Source organism: Chiroxiphia lanceolata, chromosome 4, assembly GCF_009829145.1.
Source record: "Chiroxiphia lanceolata isolate bChiLan1 chromosome 4, bChiLan1.pri, whole genome shotgun sequence".
Classification (NCBI taxonomy): domain Eukaryota; kingdom Metazoa; phylum Chordata; class Aves; order Passeriformes; family Pipridae; genus Chiroxiphia; species Chiroxiphia lanceolata.
In genome coordinates this window covers 63,860,245-63,873,939 of record NC_045640.1, presented here as the reverse complement: position 1 = coordinate 63,873,939, position 13,695 = coordinate 63,860,245, and the positions used below count along the sequence as shown (strand labels likewise).

General features: G+C 39.3%; 1 protein-coding gene across 1 annotated transcript; it reads right to left on the bottom strand.

The window, feature by feature from the left end:
- Positions 1-1,235: 1,235 nt before the first annotated feature.
- Positions 1,236-9,037, bottom strand: ELMOD2 (ELMO domain containing 2). The gene is made up of 8 exons (XM_032685922.1): positions 8,834-9,037; positions 7,654-7,682; positions 6,956-7,050; positions 6,032-6,161; positions 5,610-5,743; positions 4,968-5,036; positions 3,798-3,931; positions 1,236-3,384 (listed from the first exon to the last, which is right to left on the bottom strand). Exons 1-8 carry the CDS (start codon positions 8,976-8,978, stop codon positions 3,227-3,229), a joined length of 894 nt encoding a protein of 297 aa, XP_032541813.1. The 5' UTR covers positions 8,979-9,037; the 3' UTR covers positions 1,236-3,226.
- Positions 9,038-13,695: the final 4,658 nt, after the last annotated feature.

Below are 13,695 nucleotides of genomic sequence, written 5' to 3'. Positions count from 1 at the left end.
TATGAACTTAGAAGCGTGATGGTTAATAAATAATAAGAGAATTTAGCAAGTTTTTAAGATTCTCAGAATAACCTGTGAGCAACAAATTCTGGTGCTGAACAAATTGATTATATAAACCTTGCAGAAAGGTGGCCTACCTCTATTTCCAATCTTCCATAACCTCAGGATTGTCACTCTACTACAGAGTTGGCATAAATTGGCGCTGACTAGTAAAGCATCGTTCTTCCCTCCCCTAAACACAATTTTACCTTTTTCCATATGTCTTCTACCTACCACCATAATACAATTAGCCTACCACTGGTGCAAACAGGGACACCCAGTACTAGTCTACATATAGTGAGTGATTCCTAGACAGAATTACTGTGCATGCAAATTCTAAGTCTTTACTGGGAAGGTGTACTGGAGCCTAACATAAACATTCACCTTAATTACAACATGCAAACTAATGTATTCCCACCTGTCTCACTCACTGATGATGGCTGGGTTTGCTTTTTCCCCTTGTATACTGCCACAGTTTAGTCCCAGGTCACTCATTGATTTAAAAAGAAAAAAAGCTAAACAGAGATGCATCTCACACTAAGCTCTATCTACATTCTACACTAAAACACCTCTGCTGTGTGATAGGAAATCTGAAACTCGATGGTTGGGCTTTAGAAGCCCCGGCAATAGTCAAATGTCAGTCTCCCAGTGAACAAGGAGCCCAGTTAAAGTTTCAGTGCTGGAAAGACAAGGGTGTAGATTATTTTTGCAACTGTTGCCAAAAAAAATAGAGCTTGCAAACCTAGCTCGGGGTAGTGTTTAGAGAGGTGTCTCAAGCAGCTTTGTTGCTAGCTAGAAAGCAGTAGATGAAAATAAAGAATAGGATCTTCTTTCCTGCTGCTGCTAAACATACTGGGGTCACCTCTGAAATTCAGTCACTCGTGTTGCTTGCAAAGGAGATCTACAAGCAATAGCAAAAGTTATTAATGGAGACAAACTCAACAGAAGCTGAGGCTAGAAAGCATACTTGGAATGAGTCTACTTTCCACTTCCTTCCTCAGATTTTAGGCATGTCCAATGTCTGCAAGGGTCAGAGAAACAGAGCTTCACTGCAGGACCTGAATCGCAGAATGCTCTCCACAGGATCTCAGCTTTTCAGGGGTGAGAACTGCAGGATCCAAGTACCTGGAAGTAGCAAAAGAACTGGGCTTCCCATGGTCAGTTTTGTATCTAATACGATCAGTTTAACTGTTTGGTTTACAAGCCAGGGCATAACCGTAAACACTCTCCCTCTGAGCATCTTCACAGTGCTTTTCCTTTTTTTTTTTTCCCAAGTGGAACAGCATCCAACCCAACACAGGTGAGATGAGCCCTTCTCCACCCTGCACACATTAAACTTGTTACACTCTCATCTACACCTAAAGTACCATAAAAAGAAAACAGAACTGTGTTACCTCCTCCTACACATGTACTGTCTACCCTGATCCAGGAGCTTTCCCACAAGCAAGAGATGACCAACACTTAAGGGATCAAGAGCACGTGGGTGGATGCAGTGCAACAAGTCACTAGTTACACAATACAGACTCACAGAATTGCTGACGTGGGAAGGCACCTCTGAAGATCACAAAGTCCAATCTCCAGCCCAAAGCAGGGTCCCTCAGAACAGGCTGCTTAGGGCCAAGTCCAATTGGGTTTTGATGATCTCTAAGAGATGCAGTACCACATATTATGATATATTTCATACTTATGTAGTGTAACAATACTCATTAGAAAAAGGGATTTGTCTCTTTTTTTTTTCCTTCTCATGTTCAATGCTTGTATTCTTCAGGAATCTCTTCGTGACTAGTCATTGACTACAACTAGTTTACCTGAGATGATTTAAAAAAAAAAAATAAAGTCATGAAAGCTTGTATTAGCATACAAATTTTGTGCCACTGTGAGCTATTTAGGTACCTTGTGAAAGAATTTTTCTCAAATAAATCAAGTTTCTAAGGCTGTGATCTGGTTACAGAATCAAAATAAAAGACATCGAAAAAAGCAGAAGGCACTTATTTAATAGCAGTTTTTAGAAAATGAAATGATGGTCATGCCAAATCCATTTAAAGTTGCTCTAAGCAATAATTAGTCACAATATAGACAAGAAGTCCTATTGACTAGATTGTCTGAGGAGGGTAAGGTTAAGGAACACATCAAAGTTGCACCCTTCCATGGAAAACACATCTTTGTTAGAGGCTAGTACTCAGATGTGAATTTAATTTCACAAAATAAGGATTGCAGCTGCAGTAAAAGTTTTTCTTTAAAATTTATAAAAGGGCTAAACTAGATCTCTTGTACTTCCCACTAAGAATACCCCATTACCTGCTAGAAGAAAGGGCTGACAACAGATACAAAGTCAATCATCCTGAGCATCTGAAGTCAGATTATTAAGAATCAAAAATTTTTACAGTAGGAATACTTTTAGAAAGAGTAGCTTTAGCCTGAGAATCTTATCCTCATGCTGATGACTTGTGGTTCTTTTTGTTTGTTTTGCAAACTAAATTTCTTCCAAGCATAGGAAGTGGCTGGTACAAATCCACAGATAAAAAACTTCCTTAGCCAGAAGTAACTTCTAGTAAGTACATCAGTATGGTGATGGATTAAGCCTCTTCTCCAAAATTATAAATGACTAATATGTCCCCTCCATGCACCTCTTAATTACAGAAAAATTTAACATTGATCAGTGAATGATAATGACATGTAATGGAACAAGAACACAAGAAGCCTAAAACCAGGGGAATTTCATCTACAAATCAAACTTAACTTGAACTATTAGATTAAAAAATTGGAATTTAAGTTCAAAGTTGAAAAGTTGAATTTAAACTGTCTTTTAAAAGATAATTAACTGTGAAACCTATTCATAGAAAACATGATGCAGCATAAATACCTGCTTCATGTTCCTGCATCAAGAAATAAAAAAGTGAAAGCAAGTGATCCAGAGGCTCTTGAGATTTGTGGGTTGTTTTTTGTGTTGGTTGGTTGGCTGGTTTTTTTTTTTAACTTCCTTCTTAAAAAGCTGCCCTTTGGAGAATAGCATATAAATACCTGTAAACAGAGGTTGATTGTACAAGCTTTCTTAACTGAATTTTGCTAATTTTTTTTTATGTAAAAAAAAGTTCTATTGTTAAACAGTTTTTGGTGAAACACACAAGACTTCAATCCAAATGCATCATTCAATTTTTGATGCAGAACCTCAAATTCTGCAGAGGAGTTATGGTTTCTTTGTATTTTGTAAGGTGAGTATCACGTTGCAATCCAGTAGAAGTCCCTTAACTTTTTCATGGAATTTCTCTCTGTACTGGTTGAAGTGCATAATGCTTTCTGGTTCTTCTTCAAACCAGAACTTGTCAAACTCATAAACTAGATAACCTGTGAAGAAAATAAAATACAGATCTGCAAAAATTACCTCCACAGTTTCCTGCCTTGATCTAGCTAGTCCTAGAATGATCCCTTAGACATTTAAAACAAGGACTGTCCCATCCTGAGCTACAGCAAGCTTTTGGATGCTGTGATAATTAATTAAAAAAATTAAATCTGCAAATATTGAGTTTTCTAACAGCAGTCTCTAATATACAGAAAGCCACACAAATTATCTCTTAAATGTACATTTCTGTAGTACAGTGTTTAAGCATCAGGTGCATTTCCAACACCAATCCAAGAAGAAAAAGACACACAGCTTGCTCTGGCTAATGAGAGAAGAGTGGAAGTGCACTCCAAAACCTAAACTCCATGTTGTAGGCCTCCCCTTGGTAGTCTGTACTAAAGGAGCTGAGGATACTTACAGTAAAACTGATGGAAGTGCTCCATCTGGGGCAATCCAGCCACCATGTTGTACAGATGAGACTTTAAAGCACCGTTCTTGAGCAAGCTGTATGCCATTTCTGTCAGATTGATCCCAACTATTGCATAGGAATATCTGCAACACAAATCATGGGGCTCGTTTTACCTTATGGATTGGAAGTCTTAAAAGCTCCCCTGAAATAGTTTGCTTTAGGATACCTGTAAGAGTCAATTTTTGGGCAGTATTGAGATGGAAAGGCCATCAACATTGACCTCAACTTGCTCATTTGAAATCCTTAGATCTGCTGGAATATTAAAAATTGCATGTCAAAAATGTAGTTACAGTATAAATGGAATGGCTGTTGCAACCTGCTCTTCAAGCTGAAAAAAATCTGGTTTTTTGTTGCATGGTAGAGAAAGCATAACAGAAATTCTTAAAGAACAGTTAAAGTGGTTTTGGAAGAAGGAAAAATAAAAATTAGTTCATTTCTGTAAATTGTATGGTGATTTAATTGAGCAAAATGTCTCAGATATCCTATTCAGGACCTAGTTACACAGGGTAATATTATTTAGAATCAAAGTCATGAAGGTCTCCTGATCTTGGTAGGTCACTGAGTTAACAGGGGACTAGATAAATCAGATTATTTTATCTAACTGGTCTTAGAGTATATTTTCCCTGTAAAATGTTTAAATATGCAAAGCTTTCAAAAACTAAGTTAAATTTGAACAAAACATCTGTTTGAATATACTTATTACAGTACAGAAACCTAGCAAAAAAGAGGACCTTAAGAGATAATCTCTACCATCCCAACGCATGATCAGGAACAGGCAAAAAATAAGTATTAATTTCTAAATCTAATCTAAGCCTATTAGAAATAAAGCTAACTATGATGTTGAAGGCATTCACTGTGTTAACCAAAGACAGTATTTTGCAACATTTTTGTCCCAGCAAATCCATTTAAAATAAAAAAAAAAGCTGCACATAGTTCCCCGCCCCAAAATTGATTTCACTGTTCAGTTTCTCACACCTTTCTATTTTGGTCCCTTTTGTTTATTCTTTAATGGAAAAAAACCAAAAGTATTATCTTCTTAATTTTCTGGACACATACTTGGCAGTCTCCACATGAGCTCTTACACAGAACAAGCCAGAAAAAAATCATACAGTGACTTACCCCAGCTTTGGGTGATTTGAACGAGAAAGGATCTGCCGAGCTTCGCTGGTGTAATGCTTACTGAAATACCTGGCAGTGTAAAACAGGATCTTCCATTGGTTTCAGTTCATATAATTGTGTTCAACATTAAAATATGTAGCTCTAAACTAAAGCTGAATGCTACTCCCTACTGAAAAATGGCACATAATGAAAGCCAAGGAAAAGGTAGCAAATTAAGTTATACTCAGCATGAACTAATACTGTAAAAAAAAATAAACCATTGTGATCTGAACATCAAATATGAAGTTCACCCTAGTCCACAAATTAGCTTAGCAAAGATATGTAAACTTATCTGGTTTTCTTTGCAATAATTAATTCGTGAATTTTTAAAGCTTTTGACAAGTTAGTTACAACCTACCAAATCTATCATATGACAACAAAAGATAAGGTGTCTTGGGCAAGTTTCTGCCCCTTCCCTCTCTTGTTGATTTTACCCAGCCACATGTTTACAGATGTGCAGTTGCTAGAAATGTTGCCTTATTTAGAACGCAATGGTTTCTATTTGCTTCTGTTCAGTTTTGATAAGAGAGAGCAGTAACTAGAGAAAATACATAGATACCGAAAACTAGTTACAAAAGAAATTAAATACTTCTTTTCACTTACACCAGATTCACTAAGCCCAGCAGACCCATTCCTCTGAAGTCTGTTTTGGGATCATCGCCCTGGAAGCCGATGTCACACCACTGCTTGCTGATTCTGGCCTTCAGAGTCTCGTGAGGCATCAGCAAATTCCAGAGCTGCACAAATATGCTTCCATGTTACACACAGCTGCTACAGCATTCAAAGTCACATAATTCAGAACACAAAATAATTCCAGTGCAAGTAACTCTAGTTTACTTATCTGTTTTGCTTTGAAGTTGTATTTTAATGTGTCACTTCTATAATGGCTTAGCAGTTTATAAGTAGAAAAGAGCTTTAAATAGGCCAGCTGCTAAGAATACTACCAACAAGTTCATTCGAGGTGTTCGACTTGGAGGGGAAAAAAACCCAAACAAACAGCTTTTGTATTTAAAAAATTATTTCACCTCAATTAACTGTTCCTCGTGTTCTTCATTTTCCGAATCATATGGGACCTTCCTTAGGTTTTCCACATTCAAATACAGTTTTTTATAACCTGATATCTGCAGTAAGGATATATGCAGATTTGCCTTAAACCTGAAATAATAACAAAACACCACAGAGAAGCTATTAAACAGGCCTAATTAGCCATAAATTCTAGCTTGAACTACCAGAGAAGACCTTTCTTATGTTAATGCAATGTAAACACTAGAATTAGGAAGTGTTTTGTGTTTATCTTTCAAACTATAGCATATTCATTAAGTACACTACCATGGATCTCACATACTTTAAAAATCCCTAGCCCATTCCAGTGCTGCAGTCAGGCTCTCTTAGCTTTAATTATGGAAGAAAAATAAACCAAAATTAGCTAAAATCTGCTATGACACAAGAAAACCCCATATATCATCCTGACCCCTGTACCTTCACCTACCCCTAAATTTTTTGTGAGTCTTAAAGTCAAACTTTCAAAGAAGCACTTCATTAAACTCTAAAATTTTGACTGTTCACAATATTCCCCTCTTATTTGCTAATTACTTATGCAAATAAATGCAAACATTCATCAGGCATCACTGTGCTCTCTCTAATGTATCTAAGCAATTACACAGCTCTTGTAATCAATCTATGCAATAATCATATTAGTTACAAATATGGAGTAACAGAAGGGGCTTGCAAAATAGAGATGCAGTAATCCCAAATCCATGTCAATTAAAAAACTTTGCAATTTATTTTCTAGAACTGGTGAGGACACAACCGCACCTTATTTTCTAATTTCATTCTAAATACTTGTGTTGAATGGCTTAAATATTGCATAAGATTAAGCAACTGCAAGAACATGCTAAGAAGTGAGAGTTATCAGCCATGAAGAACTTATGCTCAGTTTCCAGACATACCCTGTATCCCTCTGTTCGATTCTCTTTTCTTTCATTACATCTCTGACACACTTCTCCACTTCAGCTTCTTCAACATGTACAGCATTTCTTAAAACCTAGGAAGTAAACACAGCAGATGACTTCACAAGAAATGCAGAAATCATTGAACTCATTATTATTTCTCAGCTTCTGTACACCTGCCATGTATATATTATTTACTATAAAAGAACAAGAGTCAATTCCCTGCAATTGTTTACAATAAATTGGCTCAAACTGCATATAAAAGATCTGCAATAATTACATAAAAGCATAATTTGTAAATTTTTCAGACTGTAGACAACAGTGTTTATCCAGGAGTTCCATAAAGAATAAATGAAGAGCTGGGTCTAGGTTCTTGTTCGCTTTCAGCTGCTGAATTGAAACATGTTCCTCCTAATGCAATTGAAACAAATGCAGCCAAGGAAACAATGCTTCAGAATTAGGAGACACAGAGCTAACCAAGCTGAGGTTTCAATGGAAATAAACATTTGAAGGCATATGGGGTTATTTTGGAGAAACCTTAACTAACCCAAGCATAGAACTCAAAATGCTGTTCTCTCCTCTTTGCCTTTTATTCCTCTACAGTGCTCCACTCTCAAAAAGTAAATGCACATGTTCTTCTCCATAGACCTCTCTCTGGAATAAGGTTTTATTAAGGTTTCATCCCTAGAATCTCTTACCTTATTCTTTGATGATTCCAGTGAATGTTCTGCAATACAAAAAAAAAAAGAAGACGTCACAGTTAAATTGAAGTATTTTAAATAATTGACAATAGGTGTTCTTCCAGCATATAAATATTATAAGATTTTGCATCCCTTTAACACATATAATGAACACCTATCAGGTAACTGAAGGTCTTAATTTACATAGCTTTTTGTTTTTATAACCCTCGAGTACAACGCTGAAAATAGACTTGCATTTTTTTAAAACATCAATTAAGTGTACAAAACAAAGACAAATTTGAAAAGGTGTCAAAACAAAAATATGTCTCAGCGTGTTTCTATTTTCAGAAATTGTTTTCTGTTTATTACTGAATAATAAGGAAGTGTAAAGGTCACTTCTGCAAGCTATTGTGAAACCACAAAAATGTTACATAGTTTCTTAACTTGCCATTGCTATTTCAGATCAAAATTCTGCATAAGCAGAATTCTAAGTTAAATCACTCTTCCTCCCTCACTCCCAAAAAAATGCATTTACATCTGTGTGAATTTTTTAGTGGGTAAAAACATATACAAAGCGATGGGAAGACTGGGGGAAAAGATACGATTTTTGATTCATTTTTTGCAAGACACTGGAATTACCTTAGCGAGCAGGCAAGGAAACTAGCTCTGGCATTCTGGTTTAAAATTCTCATTTAAAATGAAGGGAGGAGTGAACACACAACGCAGGGGATGCACAGAGCACTCGGGACAGGCACTGGTTCCCAGCTACTGGAGACCAGAGGGCTGGGAGGGGACACCTCTGCAATTCCCTGGAAGGAGGTTGTGGCCAGGTGAGGAGTCGGTCTCTCCTCCCAGGGAACAAGAGACAGGACAAGAGGAAACGGCCTCAGGTCGTTATATCCAACCCCAGAAGAGGTTTAGGTTGGAAATAAGGAAAAACGCCTTCACTGAAAGGGTTGTCAGGCACCGGGACAGGCTGCCCGGGCAAGTGGCTGAGTCGCCGTCCCGGGAGGTATTTGAAAGACGTGTAGATGTGGCGCTTGGGGACACGGCTCAGTGGTGGGGTTTAGTGGTTCAGTGGTGGGGTTTAGTGGTTGCGCTCGGAGGTCTCTTCCAGCCTAAACGACTCCGCGGTTCCGCTGCTGTTCGCGGCGCTCCCGCAGCTCCGGCCCGGCCCCGGCCCCGGCCCCTCCATTACCTACGCTCAGCGTCCGCCGCGCCCCCGCCGCGGCGCCGCCCAGGACGCGCTGCAGCTCGCACTTCCCGGTCAGCAGCCGCAGGACCCACTTCAGCCAGAACCGAAAGTATTTGTTGTACAGGAACCCCCAGAGGCGCCCCCACATCTTGCGCGGGCGGCAGCCCCGCGCCTGGCGGGGGCCGAGCGCGCCGTGCCCGGGGGAGCCGCTGCCCGGGGGAGCCGCTGCCCGGGGCCCCTCAGCCCGCCCGCCCGGCGCCCCCTCGCGGCCGGGGCGCTGCGGGCCCCTCACGGCGCGGCGGGGACCCGGCGGCGCCCGGCCGGTCCCCGCATTCCCCGCCGGAACCCGCCCTCCCGACCTGGAAGTGATCGCGGGGCGGAAGTGCCGGTTGGGAAGATGGTTCCCTTTCGGCCCCGCGGGGCTGCCTCTCCTTCTCCCTCGCCCGGCGCCCGCCCGCCTCCTGCCCCGCCGGGCGGGGAGCGCTGCCCCTCCCGGGGCTGCCACTGTTGTCGGCAAAGGTCGGGTTCCTCACCCGGTGTCCGACAAGCCAGTAGTTACACACTTCAGAAACACATTGATTACTTCGTTCAACCCTGCTCGCCCGGTGGAATTCCACAAATCGAGCGCCCCAACTATCAAAACTTATTGCTGTTTATACGTTTTCTATTGGTTAATGATTGCCCCTCTTCTCATACTAATTAGTCCCCATGCTCAGTCTTTCTCTTCTCTTGGGTGGGTGGGTTTCTTCGGTCGGGGGTCCCTGAGTCGGTGGTTCCCATCTCCCCCTGAGGGAATTACCTTTTACCCTGTCGGAGCTGATTCCAGCAGAGCTGCTGACTTGGGTTTATTAGTTTCGTCATCTCAGGAGTTCTGCTGAATGTCCTCGTGGCCGTAAATCCTGCATTCTTTGTGTCCACTATCAATGATACATCCTTCCTGCGTTCTGTTAACCTCCCCCTGGGTCTGAGACCATTGAAGCATGTCCAGTCCTAAACCTTAGCAAGGCAATTCTACCAACAAATAATTTGTTTTTTCTAACGCATGGATATCACCTAGAGCTTGCTTGTTAGCTGCTCTCGGTTTCACAGATTAATTCTTCCCTCTTGTTGATCAGTCTTGAAACTATACAAAAATCAAACATCAAAGAACATCCTTTCTTAAGAAAATTTTTACATATTAAACATTTTGCAACATTTGGGCTAGATGACTCTAAGGAGAGGTGCGTTGCCAAGGGCCCTGCCTTGCCTTTGCTGAATGGAGGTTCAGCCTAAGTGTTCCATTTAGTTCCGGTCACTACTTCCATTGTATTAATTATTATTTCAGTAAACACGGGTTGAACACAGCAGAATTGTATGCAAAATTTGGCGTGTTGAAAGTGAGCTGACAGACTTGCTTGACCACATTCTGATATATTTTTGATGTGTGGAAATTTTACACAAAATCAAAAGCCACAGAGCAGGTCTAGTGGCCCGTGTCCCACAGAGGATTTCAGAGGGTGGCCCATCCTCTCTTTGGATTTTTCCACTCATAGAGGTGCAGAGTTTCGTGTGGGGAAATCATTGCTGCGTGAACTTCAATTGTTTACAGATCTTGAAAACTGTGAGGAGAGGTGGTGCATGTTGCAGATTAAGAGGCAGTGTAACTTCTTATATGAACAATATGACTTTCAAAGTGTTGGAGCACTGGATGAAAATAAGCTTAAAAGTATTTATCTCCATTGAAAAGTATTCTTACTTTTGGTGACAGGATGACGTGGTTCTATCGCATTACCCACATATAAGTTGGTCCAAGATAGCCAAAAACCAGTAAAATATCTTTAAAAAAATATCAAAGATCTGGTGCCTAAGAGCTGATAAAAGAAACGGGAAAAAAGAAATTTATCTGTGTTGCAGGACCTGGGTAAGCTACAGCTCCCACCTAGCTCGTACGTGAAACAACTCTAAGCAAATAATCCTGGAAAAAAAGATTGTGCTACACCTCTTATCTGATAATTTGGCAGAGCACTGCTGCTGCGGTATTTAAACATGAAAGTCTGTTGTCAGGGGAATCCTGGCTTCAGCAGCAGCGGGGTGTTACAGTTTGATGTTGGGAAGGCAGAAGAAATGTAACAATGTGAAGAAATGTTAGGGGTGGTCAGGTCTTTCCTGTCAGTCCTTACACCCACGCATGGATTGCGTGGAGATAGTTCACTAGAAGCATGAGCTACTGGAATTTTAGGAAGTCCAGCAGGTGCATCCTTAAAAGCGTGGGTCTGCACAAACAACACAGGGAAATTTCTAGTTAGATGAGATTTTTGCTGATGTGTACCAAACTAAAACCTTTCTGCTGCTTCAAGGGTTTCACTTTCCAGTGCATCTTTTAATGGATTAAATAGCTTCATATCAATATGAATGTTTTTTTCATTATATTTATACTTAAATAGAAATTCCTTTTTTGTGTGGATTGTTAAGAACCAAATTAACTTCTGTTACAGGTTTTGGAATTTGTTCCACTTCCTGTTTTTATTTACTGTAACAATACATACACACACTACAGGATTATTGTTTTCTCAGTCAGTTTTCTTTGCTTCCAGTCTCCAGGATTGATGTGTAGAGTACCTGGTATTGACAATACATTGCACCACATTTCTGTGTGATATAATTAGATTTGTTGAGCTAAGCTTGACAATTTTTAAGGTCTTGCTTTAAATTAAGCACTTCTGAAATGTGAGAGTTCAGAAGATGCAAGTTTTTTAGTCTAGCTTATACTGTGTTTTTTGCTCATATGATGCTTTCTTCACTTTAAATCTGTATTTTAAAGTAATATCCGTAATCACCTGAATTAATTTATTTTAAAATATTAAAGCATGCTTTTTTGACAGTTTTTTTCACAGCTTTTTATAACTTTCAAAACATCAAGCATGTTTGATTTTACACATATGTTAGTACTTGAATCATGCAAGATGCTCCTGTACCATCACGTTCAGTCAATTCATAGATTATATTAAGACAGTCAATATAATCTAAATGTAATATAATGCAGTAGCTTAAAAAAATAAATTCTAGCTTTGTCTTTTTATGTTCAGTGGTTGCCTTCCAGTATTACCTTCACAGAGTCTTTGGCTGAAGTAAAGATCATGACCTACTATTTACCTTTTAAAACCACATTTCTTACATGACAGCAGGGCAAATAAAAAAAGACTTAAACCAGCACTATCAGTTGGATCTCCGTGCAGTTAGAAAACTTTCCATGGCAGCAACTATTACGTATTGTTACTGGTAGTTATTCTTTGTTCATGTACCCTTGTAGATGAAGGACAGCTGCAACCCACATTCAAAATAACCCATTGCTTGGTGGTCAAATATTGATTTTAATGTTTCATATCTCTACTCTTGCTTACATACAGATTTGTGAGAACGGTATCAAAAACGTGAAACAATCATCTGAGCAAGAAAAGACATTCAGTTACTAAGCACAAGGACAAGCCTAGAAACCCTCTCTTGCAGGTAAAGCACCTCGATGAAACTAGTTTACTGAATCACTTGCTTAGTTTTAAGTATTAGAGGTCACTCAGCAATGTGTTCTTCTAAAGAGTATTTTTGAAGATGATCAGTCTGCCAAAAATATACAAAGTCTGCTGATGGGAGCTAAAACTGCACTGAATCATTTAACACTCCCCCAAAACCCCAACGGATCTTATTCCAGTTGTACACAGTTCTTGAGCATGTGAAATAACATATGAAGAGAGCACCGGGAGAGAGAGATTAGGAAAGCATGAAGCAAATAAGGGAGCCTGTTTGCAAGTAGGTCCCAATGCAGTGGAAGCTCATGACACTTTCAGTCATTAGGGTTTTGGATTTTTTTTTTTTTTTTTTGAGGAACACTTAATGCACTACCTCATGGTAAGTTAATGAGCTAGTCTATGAAGTCAGCATTAAGTAAATGATCACCACAACTCAGCAGGGCTGATTAACTGTGTCTGCTCTGGAGTCAGCCTTAATAAATCACCTCTAATGCAGTCAGTGACAGTCTCCACAGACACTCCATGTACAGTGTGTATGTTTATTAGTTTCTAGAAGTATAGGTTTTGTTTTGGTTTTTTTTTCTTACTGGCTCTGAAAATAAGCTAAAGTTAAGTGTGGTTTAGATTTCTGTTATTCTTATCTTCAGCAGCGCTCCTGCTTCACTACATCCTTTACATGTTCCCTTTGGCTTTGTAACAGAACACCAACCAGTCAATTAAAAGGCATTTTATTCATTACTTGTGACATATTTAATATTAATTTGTTCCTCTTAGTTCTAAATCTCTATTCTACTGCAAATGTCTCAAAATCTACCTTGATCCTCCATCAAAATTAGTGCCTTGAGCATTTAGTTTTGTATCTGGGAGACGGAAATGATGATGAAAATGAAACTGGAGAAGAGGTTTGAGGCATGATTGCATTGGTTAATATGAACAATTATAAATGCATATTCAAAGTGCAGCTGAAAGAAGATTCCTCAGTAAAAGTTTAAAAGATACAGCCAGAAACAGAATGTAGAGGGAAGCTTAGAACAAATGAGTACAGGCCAGGAATAGTGAGGTCTAACTTGAGACTTCATGGTGATTTATGGAGCAATACTCAGATTTTTAGTTCACCATTTGTATACTGATGCAGGCTACTAGCAGTCTCCTGCATTTTTAATGAAAAATAACACTTATAAGTCAAAGTAATTAGTAAACAGAGGAGTAAACCCATCCATGTCATAATTCAAACACAGGAAGGTCACACTAACCTTGCCAGAGAAGCAATATACAGTTTTGGGGGTCTAAAATTAAGTTTCCAAAAAAGACATAGTTATTACTGTTGGTGGTATAAAGAGTGGCACATAAAGGCAGCATTGA